Consider the following 18,149-nt stretch of genomic DNA (forward strand, 5'->3'; position numbering starts at 1 on the left):
TGAGTTAGTTGGAGGCCAGCCTGGTCTACAGAGAAACCTTATCTTGAAAAACCAAAATGCGAGAGCGAGAGCGAGGCTCTTCTCATTGATTAGATTAGGAATATGAATCTGAAAGTCTAACAGCATTCACATTAGCTATGTTCACTCTATTACTCAAGCAGATAGTAGGCTGCGTTCCCCAGCTCACCACAGTACTAGCTGACCATTGCAGCACCAACTCTTAGATGTGCCTACACGGAAGCATTTTCTACTTCTTATTAGCTCTACTCTTTTTTTTTTTTTTTTTTTTGGTTTTTCGAGACAGGGTTTCTCTGTGTAGCTTTGCGCCTTTCCTGGAACTCACTTGGTAGCCCAGGCTGGCCTCGAACTCACAGAGATCCGCCTGGCTCTGCCTCCCGAGTGCTGGGATTAAAGGCGTGCGCCACCACTGCCCGGCTAGCTCTACTCTTTATTCATTGTGAAAAGAAAAAATAACAGAATTCATTCACATTGAAAAAAAGTTTATTTAAAAAAGTTCTAGCAGCAAGAACAGTAACAAAACAAAAGGAGAGATGGACAAACAAAACAAGAAGGAGGTTGTGTCCTGTGGGGTATCTCCACTCTTAATCGAGTTCTTTATATCGAGCAAACATAACTCTTCGAACAGCATCTCGGTAAGTTTCATTGGACTGTCTCTTGCTGGTTCTTCCTGGGGCGCCACCACCAGGTCCCCTCATCCGGCCTTCAGTCTGAAGGACAAAGAGTGAAGTGAGATCTTTGGAGAGGATCATAATGCCATGATTTCAAATAAAGGCTTTAATATCAGACACAGAAGTTTGAACAGGAATGAAATCAGTCAGTCTTTGAAGGTTGACAATTTCAAAGACCCAACCCTACCTAAATGGGCAGTATTTCCCATGATTATCTTTTCCAGGGGCTCTTCCTGAAATATAAGGAGCTATGTCTTTCCAGGGAACTAAGACTAACTTCATGATCCCCATATCTTAGCTATCAAAGAGCTCTGCTGACAATCTCTCTCATAGACAGGGGTCTCTAATCTTTGATTACTGGTTCCCTGGCTCTTTTTAGTTTCCTGTGTTCCACTAAGTTTTTTTTTTTTTTTTTTTTTTTTTAAGTATCAGTAATGGGATTGAACCTAGGACCACAGGCTTGAGAAGTGAGTGTTCTACTGCTAAGTTACAGCCACAGCCCTTCTGGTTCTTTAATCAAATGATCCTTTAGTCTCAAACTGCCTGGATTCCATACTGTCCTCACTGCTTATTCTTTATATAAGAGGATGGTCAACTCTATCCTAACGTCTCTGCCTTCTCACTGTAAGGGAAATCACCAAGCACCCAGCACAACAAGTTAAAACACAGGATCGAGGTGAGGGGATGGTGAATTGACTCAGTGCATAAAAGCACTTTCCAATAAACCTGACAACTTGAGTTCAATCCCTACATGGTGGAAGGAGAACTGATTTCTAAAAATTGTCCTGTGACCTCTATTTTGTGCATGTGCTCTGAGGCCAGATAGTAAAAGTTAAGTGTATTCTATGTTCCTATAACCCCCAGGAAGACAGAATTCATCTCACCTCCTCTGACGAACCCAATCCAGGATGGCTATATCCCAGGCCTGCCCCTTTCCTCCAGCCAGTGGCCTGCTGGCCACAGCCTCCTTTGTTATTAGTGTCAGTGTCTTCTTTGTCAACAGGGTTACGATCACTGTAAGAGAAACAGATAACTTCTACCACCATTTTCAAGGTGACCTCCTGACCTCCTGGTTGAGATCTGTTTCCTATATATTAAGCGAAACTTGATATCCATGTAACTATGCTTGTCCTGGGGGTGCAGAGGTGCCTAAGATTGGGCCCCGATCATGGGACAGAACATGAAAACTTTATGCTTAGAGGACAGTGAGTAGATCAATCATGGATGTGGCAACAGTGGACATGTACTACAGAAATACAATGGAGGGAACACAATGAGCAGTCATCACCAAAAGTGAACAGAACTTAAGAAAGATGACACATCTAAAGTGAATCCAGACAAGTGAGGGGCTTATGGGCTAGAAAATGTAGAGCACGCAAATAAGATGATCTGTCTAGTAGAGGAGTGGTAGGAACTGATAAAGAAAATGTTTGAGGTCTGATTGTAAAAAAGAAACAAAAAAATGCCTTGACATTACATCATACTTGATACTTTAGGCAAAGAAACCTTGTGGGTCAAGTCTCTCATTAGGTAACATGTATTCAAAAATAGGTAGAACTGTTTTATTATTTTGCTTCTTTGTTATCTTGGGACTCAAACCAAGGTTCTCAGAAACATTAGGTAAGCCCTCTATATTATCACCTCACAAAAAGGAGGCGTTATTTTTTATTTTTTTAATTATTTATTAGGAGTTGGAAGGTTGTCTCAGTGATTAAGAGAACAGGCTACTATTTCAGAGGACCTGGATTCGATTCCCAGCACCCACACAGTAGCTCCCAAATGTCTGTAACTCCAGTTCAAGGTGATCTGATATCTTCTTTTGGTCTGAATTGGCACTGTATGTATGTAGCACACAGACATACATACAGGTAAAACATCTACAAGCATAAAATACTAAAAATGTCGTTTACTTGTTTTTTGTGGTGCTACAGATTGAATCTAGGGACTCAGGGATGCTAGACAAGTAGTCTGTTGCTGCTCTATCCCCAACACAAAAAAAGGTCAAGTTTCTGTACACAAGACACTTTCAGTAATAGAAAATGGACTGAAAAATAGGAGAAAGTAATGCCCCTTTAGAGAGGCCTACAGTCAATAGGGTGCCTCTTATCTGGACACCTCTCTTCCTCTTAACACTTGTGCTTAAAAAACCTATTTTAGCTAGGCATGGTGGTGTACGCCTTTAATCCCAGCACTTGGGAGTCAGAAGCAGGGGGATCTCTTTGAGTTTGAGGCCAGCCTGATCTACAGAGCAAGTTCCAGGACAGCCAGGGCAACACAGAGAAACCCTGTTTTAAAAAACCCAAACCAAAACAATCTATTTTAAAATATCTTTAATAGGGCCAGAAGAGATACTCAGCACTTAAGAGCACTTGCTGCTCTTGTAGAAGACCCAGGCTCAGTTCCCAGCACCCACAACAAGTGGCTCACAACTGCTTTTAACTTTAATTTCAGGGAATTCAATATCCTCTTCTGGTCTGCATGTACACCTGCCTGCCTGCATGTGGTACACATAAATACAACTTTTACACACACACACACACACACACACACACACACAAGAAATGAATACATAATCTTAATTTTTTTTCCTTTCTTTTTTCCAGTCAATCTTAATTTTTTTTTTAGACTTATTTATTTTATGTGTACGAATGTTTTGGCTGCATATGTATGTACCACATGTGTGCCTCGTGACTTCACAGGTCAGAAGGAGGCATCAGAGTTCCTGAATTGGGGTTCAGTTGTAAGCCAACCTGTGAGTGCTGGGAACTGAATCTTAGTCCTCTATAAGAGCAACGAGTACTCATAACCACTAAGCCATTTCTCCAACCCTCAATTACATAAAAAAACAATCTATTTTAAAAAAGTATCTATAACAAAAAGTTATCTATAATAAAAGTATCTATAATAAAAAAGTATCTATAATAAAATCCCATTCCATTAAAAAGAAAAAGTAGAAGGAATGAAAACTGGAAGTAAAGAGTTCAGTTTAGCTGGCATGGTGGTATATACCTTTAAATCTCAGAACTCTAGATAGAGGCAGGAAGATCTCTGTGATCTGTGATGCCAGCCTAGTCTACATAGTGAGTTCCAGTAAAGCAAGGGCTATGTATAGAGACACTGTTTTAAACACCACACCCCCCCCCCCCAAAAGAGCCCAGTTTAGAGGTGAGTCAGAATGAGGGGACAAGACTTAGTTAGGAATTTAATCACTAATTGACATAGTTATAATACAAAGAAGAAAGACTGCAGCTGGGTGGTGGAGCACAACTTTAATCCTAGCACTCAGGAGGCAGAAGTAGGCAGATCTCTGTGAGTTCTAGGCCAGCCTGGTCTACAGAGGTATTTCCAGGACAGCCTGGTCTACACAAAGAAACCCTGTCTAGGAGGAAAAAAAAAAGACTGAGTCAGAAGGCTATAAAGGTACTAACTCTGAAGGCTTAGGCATACTAAACTAGAGTACAATGTGGAGTCTAGAGACAAGCACAAGAAGAAATGCCCAAGATGTAACTGGAAATAAGAGTTTTGTTTTCTGAAATGAGGTCTTACTATGCAGACCTGGCTGGTCTTTTTTTCTTTCTTTTTTTGTTTTTTGAGACAGGGTTTCTCTGTGTAGTTTTAGTGCCTGTCTTAAAGGCGTGTGCCACCGCTGCCCAGCTACCAGACTGGTCTTTTTGGTGCTTGTCCTGGATCTCGCTCTGTAGACCAGGCTGGCCTCGAACTCACAGAGATCCGCCTGGCTCTGCCTCCCGAGTGCTGGGATTAAAGGCGTGCGCCACCGCCGTCGGCTGGTCTTAAACTCAAAGATCTGCTTGTCTTTGCCTCCTGAGTGCTGGGATTAAAGGTGTGCACCAGAGAAGGGATATTTGAGCTCAGAAAACAGAACTGACTTGTTGGCTTATTGGGTGGCTGAGGCTCTGGGTAATTTAGAGAGTCAAAGAGAGAAAGCAGAGAAGTCAGAATAAAAGAGTAAAATGCACAGAACCCTAGAAAACATCTGGACTATTCCTGAAAAGGAAGAGGAAGCTGGGCATATTAACATATGCCTTTAACCCAGACAGTGGCAGGTAGAGGCAGGCTAATCTCTTCAGGTTTGAGGCCATCCTAGTCTACATAGTAAGTTTCAGGGTAGCCAGGGCTACGTAGCAAGATCTTGTCTAGAAAACAAATCAAACCAAACCAAACAAACAAAGCACAAACAAAAGGAACAGTAACCGGAAAGAGGACTAAGAAGGAAGCTAAGGAGAGAAGTGGAAAGTGTTACAGATGGAGAGTAATCTCCTGCACTCAGAATTGTCTCATCATAGCTGGCTTAGGCTAGGGTGTCCTTCCTGTTTTATGGCTTATGTCTTAGACACAGATCATTCTATAAATAGCCCATTGTATTTCAAATAGCAGAAAATAACACAATGAGATATGACATTGAGTAAGTACTACTTATCAATGACAACAAAAGAAAACAAAACAGAAAATTAGGAGTTGCCTGTACACAGTAGGACATATTTTACATGAAGACACTATACATACAATTACTGAGCTATGACTACAAAAATAAGATGAAATGCCATTCTTAAACCATAGCTGGTCTCTTAGAGACTTACTCTGTCAACAATCTCCCTTTCTTTATAAACACAACCTCCTCTGCCCCATTCATTCTCCCCCTTTAAAGCTTAACAACAATAAAACCTGTTCAAAGCTCTATTTTAAAATGACTACTTTTTGCTAGGCATGGTGGTGCACAACTTTAACCCAGCATTTGGGAGGCAGATACAGGAGAATTTCTGAGTTGAGGCTAGCCTATTCTACAAGTAAGTTCCAGGACAGCCAGGGCTACAAGGAGAAACCCTGTCTTGAAAAATCAAAAACAAACAAAAGTTACTTTTCTTCTGCTCATGAACCTTTTTGTCTCTTTTTTTTTCTCCTTTCCTTTCAAGGTCTCAAATATCCTCTTGTTATAAACACCCAACAGAAACCCAAGAATTCAAACCCACCCATCACAAAGCCTGGTAGATTTAACATTTTTCTCTGATCTAGTCAAATCCTGCCTTTGGCAATCATCTCTCATTAGAACCACAATAAGCATCATCATAGTCTCTCTTCAAGCTTATTTTTTGTGTGTTTAATAATCCCTAAAGTAGATTAATACCCCACTTTCCTGCTACCTTAAAAAACAGTGTTGAGGCCGGGCAGTGGTGGTGCATGCCTTTAATCCCAGCACTTGGGAGGCAGAGGCAGAGGCAGAAGGATCTCAGTGAGTTTGAGGCCAACAGCACGGCTAGGACTGTTACACAGAAAAAAGTGTTGAAGGTGAATTGGTCTCTAATCTACTAGGCAGTCTTATTTCCTGTCACTCGGCAACATACTCCAACTGTCTAGCTGTCAAATCACATGTCAAAGGAATCATGAGCTCTTTAAAAAAAACAAAACAAAACAAAAAACAACCCTGTTGTACATAGGTTTCTCCAACTGAAACATTCTCCTACTCCCTTCCTATGAGACACATCATTACTTAAGTCTTCACTACTCTGTGTATATAGAACCAATGATAATGTATGGTTTGTCCACTTGAATATTCCTTGCACTTAGTACAGTGGCAATACATCACAGATAATCAGCAGACTTGATGTAATTATGGGGTGTACAACTTGGGAACTGTTTGACTGGAAAACAAGCAGAGGAGGTTAAGAGGTCATGTATCAGTGGATGGAACTAGAAAATATCATCCTGAGTGAGGTAACCCAAACCCAGAAGGACAAACATGGTATGTACCACTCATAAGTAGATACTGGATATAAAGCAAAGAACAACCAGACTGCAACCCACAGAACCAGGGAGGCTACATAGCAGGGGGGGACCCTAAGATGACTGTGGCTTATAATAAATTTTGGTTTTACTCAATCACTGGGCAAGCTTCAGTGAAACATTTCACTATTAGGATAAGAATTTGTACTGTATCAAGCTGATAATAGAAAAATAAACAAACAAACAAACAAAAAAAGAGTTCATGTATCTCTAGCAGCTGCCAACCAATTACTTTAGTATGCAATTGTGAGAATGGAGATTCCAAGAGAAATAGTCTAAGAATGTGACATTATCAGGTTCCTAATCCAGAGTTTCGACGACAGGCACTTTAGCCCTGGCTTTCAGTAGCAAAAGTACTTTAGCTAGCCAACCTTTCATGGGAACATACATATTTTCAGTGTAAAGACCAAGAGGGTCAAACAGCCATGGTGGATCTTACACTCCAGGAGTACAGACAAAACTGACTTCTAATAACCTCACAATTCTCTGAGAGAGAAATCAGTAAAGCATTTGCAGAAGATAGTTCTATCATTACATCTCAAGGCTGTGGCTGATTATCTGTCATACCTGTCAGTTTCCCTCGAGTATTTAATCCGCTTCCTTTCTGGAGAATCAAAAGATTGGAGCTTTTCCCTTCGATCATTTCCTCTTTCTTTAAACCTTCCCTGTGGGAAACAGAAGAATAGACCTGAGGTTTCCATTTAGAGAATGGTTGGAAAGGGGAAGTTCTACCCTACTCCTGATACTATTTGGGGGAGGGGGGTGTTTAAGGTTAGGAATATAGGATCTTGCTATGTTCACAGGCTGAGATCATGCCATCTTCTCACTTCAGCCTCCCAAGTGCTACCTGTGCATGGGCTTTATTATTATGTTTTTTTCTGAGACAGGATCTTACCTTGTAGCTTAGGTTGGTCTTAATTTCACTGAATTTCTCCTGCCTCAACCTCAAAGCACAAGAACTATAGGAGAGAGCCAGCATTCCCACATTTTTTTCTAATTTCTAAAAATAAACTTAAAAAATTTGAAAGCTGGGCATAACACCTTTAATCCCAGCACTTGGGAGGCAGAGGCAAGCAGATCTCTATGAGTCCAAGGCCAGCCTGGTATACAAAGCAAGTTCCAGGACAGCCAGAGCTACAATAGTAAGACCCTGCCCTGGAAGTAAAGAAAAAAAAGAAAAATTTGGGGGCTGGAGAGATGGCTCAGAGGTTAAGAGCACTGACTGTTCTTCCAGAGGTCCTGAGTTCAATTCCCAGCAGCCACATGATGGCTCACAACCATCTGTAATGAAATCTGGTGCCCTCTTCTGGCCTGCAGGGATGCAGGCAGAACACTGTATGCATAATAAGTAAATAAAATTTACAAAAAAAAAAAAAAGTTTAAAAAAAAAAAAAAAAAAAAAAAAAAAAAGAAAAATTGAGCCGGTGGCGCACACCTTTAATCCCAGCACTCAGGAGGCAGAGGCAGGCAGATCTACAGAGGGAATTCCAGGACAGCCAGGGTTACACAGAGAAACCTTGTCTCAAAAAACAAATAAAAAGATTTGCCTGAGGCTAGTAGTGGGCTCTGCAACTGGAGTCTGCCTAACTGTGCAGTTTAGGAAGGTAGTCCATTTGGTTTTCATACTAAGTTACTTTCTCCAATTTAGCCTTTAAAATAGTGAAAGATATTTCAGTAGCCCTATCTAACAATGCTTCCCAAGTGCTGGGATTAAAAGAGTACACTACCACCTCCTGGCAATCCTTCACTTTTTCTTATACTCTTTAAAATTATTTATTATATATACAGTGTTCTGTCTACATGTATGCCTCATGCCAGAAGAGGGGGGCATCAGATCGCATTATAGATGGTTGTGAGCCACCATGTGGGTACTGGGAATTGAACTCAGGACCTTTGGAAGCGCAGTCAGTGCTCTTAACCTCTGGGCCAACTCTCCAGCCTTTATCAAGTGATTTAAAAACTGAAGAGGTGCTGGGCATGGTGGTACATGCTTTTAATCCCAGCACTCAGGAAGCAGAGGCAGGCAGATCTTTGAGGCCTACATGGTCTACAGAGAGAGTTCCAAGGACAGTCAGGATTGTTTCACAGAGAAACCCTGTCTTTTAAAACAAACAAACAAACAAAAACTGAACAGGAAATAAGAATGCTATGTGTCTGACACACCTAGAGAACCTAACATAACCTTAAAACAAAACAAAACAAATTTACAAAGGTATAATTTATTAACAGGGCTGGTGAGATGGTTCAGTGGTTAAGAGCACTGGCTGTTCTTCCAGAGGAAATGAGTTCAATTCCCAGCACCCACATGGTGGCTCACAATCATCCGTAATGAGACCTGGTGCCCTGTTCTGGCGTGCAGGTATACATGAAGATAGAGCATTCAAGCTAAAAAAACTCATCCTTAATATAGAATGAGAGTTTTGAAAAATGTATATATCATATTTTTGGGCCTCTTTTTTTTTCTGTCTTTCTGTAAGGAGGGATCAGTACAATATAAACACCATGGGGGAAAACATTTGGAGCAAAATGAGTAACTGTTCACCAAAGTTTACCTCCCGTTCTCTCCTCTCCAGATAGGCTAGCTCTTGCTCAGACTGTTTTATCTTCCGGTGGATTTCCAGGTTTTGCTGAGAAAAGAAGAAATTTTATGAGTATAGGTGTAGGAAAAACAACAACATAACAGTTCTAAAAATGCTTCTAGGCCTTTCTCAAAAGGTGCTTAGGGCTATAGGTATTTTATTTTGACTGACTCTCTTTGTGGTATAGGTGGAGGCTTGAGTCAGGGTCTCAGGCTGAGGTCCCCCCCCCCCCCCCAGACAGGGTTTCTCTGTGAAACAGTCCTACCTATCCTGGAACTCAATCTGTAGAGCAGGCTGGCCTCGAACTCACAGAGATCCGCCTGCCTCTGCCTCCTGAGTGCTGGGATTAAAGGCGTGCGCTACCACCACCCGGCTTGACTGACTCTCTCTCTCTTTTTTTTTAGATTTATTTATTTATTTTGTATACAACATGTATGACTACAGATCAGAAGACGGCAACAGATCTCATTACAGATGGTTGTGAGCCACCATGTGGTTGCTGGGAATTGAACTCAGGACCTTTGGAAGAGCAGTTGGTGCTCTTAACCTCTGAGCCATCTCTCCAGTCCCTTGACTGACTCTCTTAAATGACTAATATACTCTCCAACAAACAACCCCTAACTGGTTCTGCCTTAGTTTCATCAATAAGGAAACTACATTCTAATTGACATACAGATTATATGGTAAAGCACATAAGAGAATTGCATTTCCCCAAAATGAAAAAAAAAATCTGGTTTATCTTTTTTTTTTTGGTTTTGTATGTCAGACTATTTCTTATAGAATTAAGGTGGTTTAGGTAATCATTTAAAAACTTTAGGGCTGAGGAGATGGCTTAGTGGTTAAGAGCACTGGCTGCTCTTTCAGAGAATCCAGGTTCAATTCCCAGCACCCACATGGCAGCTCACAACTGTCTGTAACTCAAGTTCCAGGAGATCCAACACCCTCATACAGACATACACACAAGTAAAAACACCAGTGCACATGAAATAAAAATAAATTAACAACAACAACATTAGATAGATTTGGCTCTGTTGCACATTTTCCCCCTCCCCGTGTTTTAAAAACTTTTCTTCCTTCCTTCCTTTTTTTTTTTCTTTCTCCGAGACAGGGTTTGTCTGTGTAGTTTTGGTGCCTGTCCTGGAACTCGCCCGGTTCTTTTTTATTTTTTCTTTCTTTTTTTTTTTTTAATGTATGTGTATGAGCCGGGCATGGTGGTGCATACCTTTAATCCCAGCACTCAGGAGGCAGAGTCAGGTGGATCTTTTTGAGTTTGAGGCCAGCCTGGTCTACAGAGTGAGTTCCAGGATAGCCAGGGCAGTTACACAGAGAAATCCTGTCTTGCAAAACAAACAACAAAAAAATCTATGTGTACGAATCCTCTGGGCCTGGAGTTACAGGTATTTGTGATCCTCCATGTGGGTGCTGGCAATCAAATCTGAAAACTTCTGCAAGAGCATCTAGTACTCTTAACCACTGTGGTGGTTTTAATAGGTCCTCATAGGCTCATATATTTAAATGTGTAGTCACTAGGGCACAGCCCTATTTGACAGGGCTTAGGAGGTGTGGGCTTGGAGTAGGTGAAGCCTTGCTGGAGGCAGTGTGTCACTGGGGGTGGGCTTTGGGGTTTCCAATGCTCAAGCCAGGCCCAGCACCTTGCTCTCTTGCTGCTGTCTACTGATCTGGATGTAGAACTCTTAGCTACAGCTCACCTGCACCATGGCTGCCTGTATGCCATCATGCTTGCCACCATGATGAGAATGGACTAACCCCCTGAAACTCTAAGTCAGCCTCAAGGAAATGTTTTCCTTTATAAGAGTCGCCGTGGCCATGGCCTCTCTTCATAAGCAATAGAACACTAAGATAATCATTGAACCATGTCTCCAGCTCATGGTTATCTTTTATTTAAGGTAAAAGTAATGGGAGAGAGGGTCTGGACAAATCAAAAAAGAAAAATCACATGCCCCACCCACTGCCTACCACTTTCTAATCCATCATCCCCAATCACTAGAGATACTCTTCCACAGGCCCAGAGAAATATTAAAAAGGAGCACCAAGGCTCTGAAAGAACAAAAACTCTTCTGAGAGTCCCACATTCCTTGAGCACGTTCTTACTACACAAGTCTTCAGGCATGTATATAAAACACTGTGAGTTCAAAATAGTTCTTGTATGGAGAGGCAGATCTTTGTTCTGGACAACTCCAAGGAAAGGAAAAATGCTATAGCACATGGTCTTAAGGCCAGTTCAGTTTATAGATCACCCAGATCTCTGGTTCCTCCTTCCAACGACTACTTTTTAATCTCTTCTCCTGTTATTAGCATTTTCATAGGAGCTGAAATTCAAATGGGTCAGAATGATGACTTAGAATTCGAGCAGGTCACAGATATTTAGGACTCCTAGAAGCTTTATGAAGTCTCCAGGGTGGTTAGCTGGGACAAGCAATACATTTAGTATCAAAAGTAGGGCCTCTCAGATTTTAGCTAACAAAGACTTTTGGTTCTGTACTGAGAGAAGTTTAATTTAGTTCCCTTATATCTTACCTTGCAACATCTGCTAAGGAGTATGAAAGAGATTACTCTCAGAACATAAGCCCATCTAAAGGTTTTATTTCTTTATAATTTGGCTCCTTGGTAAGACTAAGGGAAGAATCAGTGTTTGTCATGTTAATGCCCACTAAACAACTAGTGTATTTGCAACTTAAGGCAATAATCACTACATGAAGATATCAGTCTGGTTTGCCTATGGGGATAACAACACATTATCATAGCTGGGTAGAACCAGGTGAAGCTAACAAGTATCAAAGAAGAGAAGAAACTTATCTGAGTCACAACTATTAGCTAATGGGAAATTATCTTTCTATATACAAGTTCTTTTCTTCCTGCACAGCTTATGTATTTGGTTCCATAGTCATGTTGCTTGCATTGGGAACAGACGAATATTATTTATTTATTTTATTCTTCTTATTATTTTTTTGGTTTTTCGAGACAGGGTTTCTCTGTGTAGCTTTGCGCCTTTCCTGGATTTCACTCTGTAGACCAGGCTGGCCTCGAACTCACAGAGATCCGCTTGCCTCTGCCTCCCAGTGCTGGGATTAAAGGTGTGCGCCACCACCGCCCAGCATGTGATTTTTTTTTTTTGGTTTTTCGAGACAGGGTTTCTCTGTGTAGCTTTGGAGCCTGTCCTAGAACTTACTCTGTAGCTGGCATCAAAGACCTGCACCACCACCACCCAGCTTATTTAAAAAATATATATATATATAATTAATATGTATGAATGTTTTGCCTACATGTATGTATGTGCATCATGTGCATGCAGTGCCCATGGGATCAACAAAAGGGTGGAGGTCAGAAGAGGGCACTGGAACTGCACTTATAGTCTTATGAGGTCACCATATAGGTATTGGCAACTGAACTCAGGTCCTCTGGAAGAGCAGCAAGTGCTCTTAACTGCTGCAGTATCTCTCCAGTTCCAGGCAAAACTTCATAACACACAGCAATTCATGAATTAAAAAATGGAAGAATAATCAGTAAAATAGCTCAGTGGGTAAAGGTGCTTGTTATACAAGCCTGGGTGACCTGATACACAAAACTCATGTAAAGATGGAAGCAGAGAGATGAGTTGACCACATAGTCCTCTGACTTCCACGTATGTGCCCTGAAACACTATGGCCAGACACTTATCATGTACACACAACCTGAGATGATAAAAACAAAGGAGGTTTAAATGTCTTCATTTCCATCAATGTTAAGAGCCAAAAACTGAAAAGGTAATGGACTCTTCCTGAAATACCTTGTGCAGGTCTGACAGCTGTTGGTGTTTGATAAGAACTTCTTTATTGGGAAACTGCCTTCTGCAGAGCAGACAAGCCAGTTTATTCCAGTCAGTGAGTTTGTCTTCTTCATTCTCTTTCTTGGTCAGCTCCTCCCGCTGCTGAGGTTGTGCTGTGCGAAGTTGCACAGGAGGGGCCTGTTCCTCTTCCTCTTCTTCCTCATAGTCACTGTCTCCTCCATATTCACCCAGGAGACCAATTAATGGGTTTACCACCTTAGGCTAGAAGGAAAAAGTCAGGGCTTATAAAAAAAATTGAACCTACACTTGGGAATATTTGGATAAGGCTATCTCCTCTCTTTGTTCTAACTGATTGGGTCTGGAACACATCCACCATCTATGCTGTTCTGGAAGTGGCACAGCTGAGCTTGACTTTGTAAAGGCCAAGAAAATATGGTATAGAAAAGAATTGACAGCCGGGCGGTGGTGGCACACGCCTTTAATCCTAGCACTTGGGAGGCAGTGCCAGGCGGATCTCTGTGAGTTCAAGTCCAGCCTGGGCTACAGAGCGAGATCCAGAACAGGCACCAAAACTAAGAAAAGAAAAGAAAAGAAAAGAACTGGCAGGACCATAACTTAACAAGGAAACAGGAGGAGCAGAGAGATGGCTCACTGGGTGAGTGTAAGCCTAACTAACAAAACCCACATAACTGGAGAAGGAGAGAACCAACTCCATAAAGTTGTTCTTTAACTTTGTGCTTATGTATATATAGACACACACACACACACACACACACACACACACACACATACACACACACATACACACACACATACACACACACACACACTCTCTAATTAAAAAGGAGGATCCAATACCCAGTGTGATGAGAAACCCATAAAGCAAAGGAAAAGAAGTCAGACAACAGCCTCTCTGATCAGTCAGTCACAGCCCTGCTGGCAGGGAGCAAATTTTCCTGCTATTTACACGAGGAATCCTTACTTAGGATACACAGAGAGTCAAAAGACCAAAACCAGACAGAGGCAGGAGCCTTTGGGGTTTCTTTCCCTCCCAGACCAGCCCATGATATCAGAATTAGCCTTACTGGAGGGGGGCTCTCTTCCTTCTTCATAGTAGGAGGCAGGGGCTTCTTAAAAACATCTTCTGGGGGGGACTTCTCCTCACTGGTACTTTCTTGAAACTGACCAACAACAAAGGTAATTTTTTTATGATAATTACTAATAAAAACTGGGTTAATGAGTTAGTTTTGTTAAAATCAGCCTGGTTTTCCAAATCTTCAAACATATGCAACATTATAGTGATTTTGAAATACAGAACCTTTAAAAGTGTAACATTTGAGCCTGGAGTAGATGAGCAGTAGACCACTTACCTGGCATGTGAGAGGACCTGAGTAAAACCGTCAGCACCAACAAATAAACACCCAAAGAAACATTAGTGTAATTGTGTGTCTATAACAATTTAGGCACCAGATGAGGTATTAATATACAGCATTATTTTATTCAGCCTTTATTTACAACCCTCCTAGATTCTAGCAGGCATTACTACTCTCAAAAGGATTAAGAATATGTTAGAGGTGGAGACAGAACCTAAACATAAAGGCAGCATGAATTTAAAGTTTAAGTTCTTAGAGGCAAAAAAATGACAAAGATAAGTCTCTTTTCTCTTTTTCTGTATTTGGACAAATGGAAATACCAGGAAGGGGAAAAGAAGTTACAAACTGAACCTCAAACAAATTCATTAATTTTCACTAATACATAACTGATATGAGTTGACCCAGGCGTGTTGGCGCATGATTTTAATCACAGCACTTAGGAGGCAGAAACAGGCAGATCTCTGTGAGTTTGAGGCCAGCCTGGTCTACAGAGTGAGTTCCAGGACAGCTAGAACTACACAGAAAAACCTTGTCTCGAAAAATAAAGTAAAAAAACAAACAAACAAACAAAAAGTGAAACATTATAGGAAAGATTAGAAAAGATCAATAATGAGGGACTGAAGGAAGTATGGTTTTAATGTGAATTTTTACCATATCACATTATTCTAACAAAATAGTATAAATATGAAAATTACTTATGATAAAACAGAATGTGCATTAAAAATACAAGCCGGTGGTACATGCCTTTAATCCCAGCACTTGGGAGGCAAAGGCAGATGGATTTCTTTGAGTTTGAGGCCAGCCTGGGCTACAGAGTAAGTTCCAAGAAAGGCGCAAAGCTACACAGAGAAACCCTGTCTCAAAAAACCAAAACAAACAAACACACAACCAAAAACCAAAAATAAACAAACAAAAAATAAAAAATGGAGGGCTGGCAAGATAGCTTAGCAAGTAAAAGCATTTGCTGCCAAGACTAGTGTCCTGAGTTCAAGTCCTGAGACCTATCTGGAAGGAGAGAGCTGACTCCTAAAACTTGTTCCCTGGCTTCTACAATAGCAGGTGTCATCCCCCTCAACACACAAAGTTGAAAAAAAAAAAAAAAAAAAAAAAAAAAGAAAGAGCTATCCTTGTTACAATTACAAGAGAAGTGTACATACAGAATCACACCCTAAAAGGAAAATAGGCTGGCAGAATCACTCAGCTAGTAACCCAAGGTCAATTCCCAGAGCCCATATAAAGCTGGAAGGGGGCACCAACTCTACAACACTGTCCTTTGACCACCACATATATGTGTGCAATGAATGCACATCCATGGTTGTGTGACCCCCAGTAAGTAAAAACAAACAAAAATACAACTGGGCTGGAAGTGGTGGCATACAATTTTAATCTTAGTATCCAGGAGGCAGAAGCAAGTGGATCTGAGTTTAAAGTCAGTTTGGTCTACATAGAGGGTTCTAGGCTAACCAGGGCTGTATAGTCAGACTGTCTCACATTAAAAAAAAAAAAAAAAAAAAAAAAAAGAAAAAAGAAAAAAGGATGTTGGGACTTGAGCTGAGTCACTAAAAAACATTTAAAATTTTTATTTTGTGTCTATGTCTGCATGCACACAATGACTTGAATATGAAGGTTAGAGAAGAGCTTGCTGGAATTGTTGCTCTCTTTTCACCACATGGGTCCTGGGGGTCAAATCCATGTCACCAGGCTTGGCAGGAAGCACTTCTACTCACCTAGCAATCTTGCCAGCCCTTGGTTTGTTTTTGTTTTTATTATTTATTTATTTATTTCCATTCATTCATTCATTCACTTATTTATTTATTTATTTTTCCCTGAGAGAGGGTTTCTCTGTGTAACAGCTCTGGCTGTCCTGGAACTCACTCTGTAGAACAGGCTGGCCTCGAACTCACAGAGATGTCTGCCTCTGCTTCCTGAATGTGTTTTTTAATTTTTGAAATAAGGCCCTAGTTTGCCTGGAACTTTTGGCATTCCTCCTGCCCCACAAATAACTTGAGTTAGTGTTCTCATTTATAAAACAAAGAAAGCTACCATTTATAGGGAAAAAGGTAAGGGGACTACTACACCAAAAAATGTAAGTTTTTTTTTTTTTGTTTTTTTTTTCTTTTTGAGATCAGGTCTTTACACAGCTCTGGTTGCTCTGGAACTTACTATGTAGACTAGGCTAACCTTGAACTCAAGAGATCCACCGGCCTCTGGAGTGCTGAGATAAAAGGTATGCACCACCATGCCTGGCTTAAATTGTTCTTGAACAGATTTGTATTTATTTTATGTGTTTAAGTGTTTTGCCTGCGTGGTGTGTGTGTGTGTGTGTGTGTGTGTGTGTGTGTGTGTGTGTGTGTGTATGTGTGCATGCTCAGTGTGTGTGTGTGTGTGTGTGTGTGTGTGTGTGTGTGCATGCTCAGTGCCCTCAGAGGCCAGAAGAGGATGTTAGATCCCCAGAGATGGTTATAAGCTGACTTGTGTATGCTAGGAACTGAACCCAGGTCCTGCAAGTGCTCTTAACCACTAAGCCATCTCTCCAGATGCTAGAGCAGTTTTTCAGCCCATGGGTTGACCCCTTTGAGGTTTAACAACCCTTTCACATGGGTCACCTAAGACCTCAGAAAACACAGATATTTATATTACGATTCATAACAGTAGCAAAATTAGTTATGAAGTAGCAATGAAAATAGTTTTATGGTTGGGGGGGCGGTCACCACAACATGAGGAACTGTATTAAAGGGTCATGTTAGGAAGATTGAGAACTACTGCCCTAGAGTATTTTTTAAAAAGTATTTTTTGGTGTATATGGGTATTTTGCCTATATGTATGTCTGTGCACCACATATATGCCTGGTCCCAAGGAGGTCAGAATATAGAGTTCTGTCGGTTCTGAGCTGCCATGTGGGTTTTGGGAATTGAAATTGGGTCCTCTGGAAGAGCAGTCAGTGGTGTTACCTGCTGTCCCATCTCTCCAGCTATCCCTCCCTCATTATTTTGTTGTTTATAAAAGTTGATTTCTCTTTTCTATATACATTTTTTTTTTTTTTGGTCAGAGCTGAGGACCGAACACAGGGCCTTGCACTTGCTAGGCAAGCGCTCTACCACTGAGCTAAATCCCCAACCCCATTTATACACATATTTTGTATTAATATATCACATAATATATTATACAATATTACACACATACACACATACATATATTTTTTGGTTTTTCGAGACAGGGTTTCTCTGTGTAGCTTTGGTGCCTGTCCTAGAACTCACTCTGTAGTCTAGGCTGGCCTTGAACTCACAGAGATCTGCCTACCTCTGCCTCCCGAGTGCTGGGATTAAAGGCATGCGCCACCCCCGCCCAGCCCCCTAGAGAATTTTTAAAGTGACTTTTTACCTTAACCCTAGATTCCCTCTGTTCATAATGCCTCCATTTTATTTTACAGGTGATCATGTGATAAAAGAGAGCAGACTAACAAGATGTCTGACCTTTGTCACTCCTCTGTCTTTTTTCTCTTTGCTATCTCTTTTAGACGTTTCTTTCTTGCTACTTGACTTTCCTTGACTGGTAGATTTCTTTTCCTTGATCTCTTCTTCCTCTGGTGACTCAGGGTCCTGGGGCACATAGACTTCTTGCTGTGATACAGTATGAAAGAATTAAGTCTATAGAATGCTTGGTTTTCCAGAATCTCAGGTTTAAGGAACACAGTTCCCTTCAAGTGAATAGAACGACTCTTTTAGAAGCTGAAGAACCCACAACATCTAAGAAACCATTTCAGGGGCTAGTATGTATTTAGGCCACCAAATATACACTGTTCCTAGAGCAGTACTGCTCTTACCTGTAATGCCACAGGGCATTGATTTTCCATATAGGCAACAGTTCAGATTCCATAAACTTTTCCACTTTTCAAGCAATGAGCATCCAGAGAATCCAGAGG

The 18,149-nt window shown here is 41.0% G+C and overlaps 1 protein-coding gene across 7 annotated transcripts in view; it reads right to left on the bottom strand.

Moving 5' to 3' along the window:
* Nucleotides 1-483: 483 nt before the first annotated feature.
* The window catches only part of Rbm6 (RNA binding motif protein 6), a 122,778-nt gene continuing 105,112 nt past the window's right edge, over nt 484-18,149 (bottom strand). For all 7 annotated transcript variants that reach the window (XM_059268603.1, XM_059268600.1, XM_059268601.1 and 4 more), the window contains 7 exons: nt 17,701-17,847; nt 13,940-14,035; nt 12,855-13,115; nt 9,041-9,115; nt 7,056-7,153; nt 1,574-1,703; nt 484-728 (listed from right to left, as the gene is read on the bottom strand). In XM_059268603.1, coding sequence (XP_059124586.1) covers nt 603-728; nt 1,574-1,703; nt 7,056-7,153; nt 9,041-9,115; nt 12,855-13,115; nt 13,940-14,035; nt 17,701-17,847 — 933 coding nt within the window. In that variant the 3' untranslated portion in view covers nt 484-602. The remainder of the gene's footprint in view (nt 729-1,573; nt 1,704-7,055; nt 7,154-9,040; nt 9,116-12,854; nt 13,116-13,939; nt 14,036-17,700; nt 17,848-18,149) is intronic.

This window comes from Peromyscus eremicus, chromosome 7 (genome assembly GCF_949786415.1).
Source record: "Peromyscus eremicus chromosome 7, PerEre_H2_v1, whole genome shotgun sequence".
Lineage (NCBI taxonomy): Eukaryota > Metazoa > Chordata > Mammalia > Rodentia > Cricetidae > Peromyscus > Peromyscus eremicus.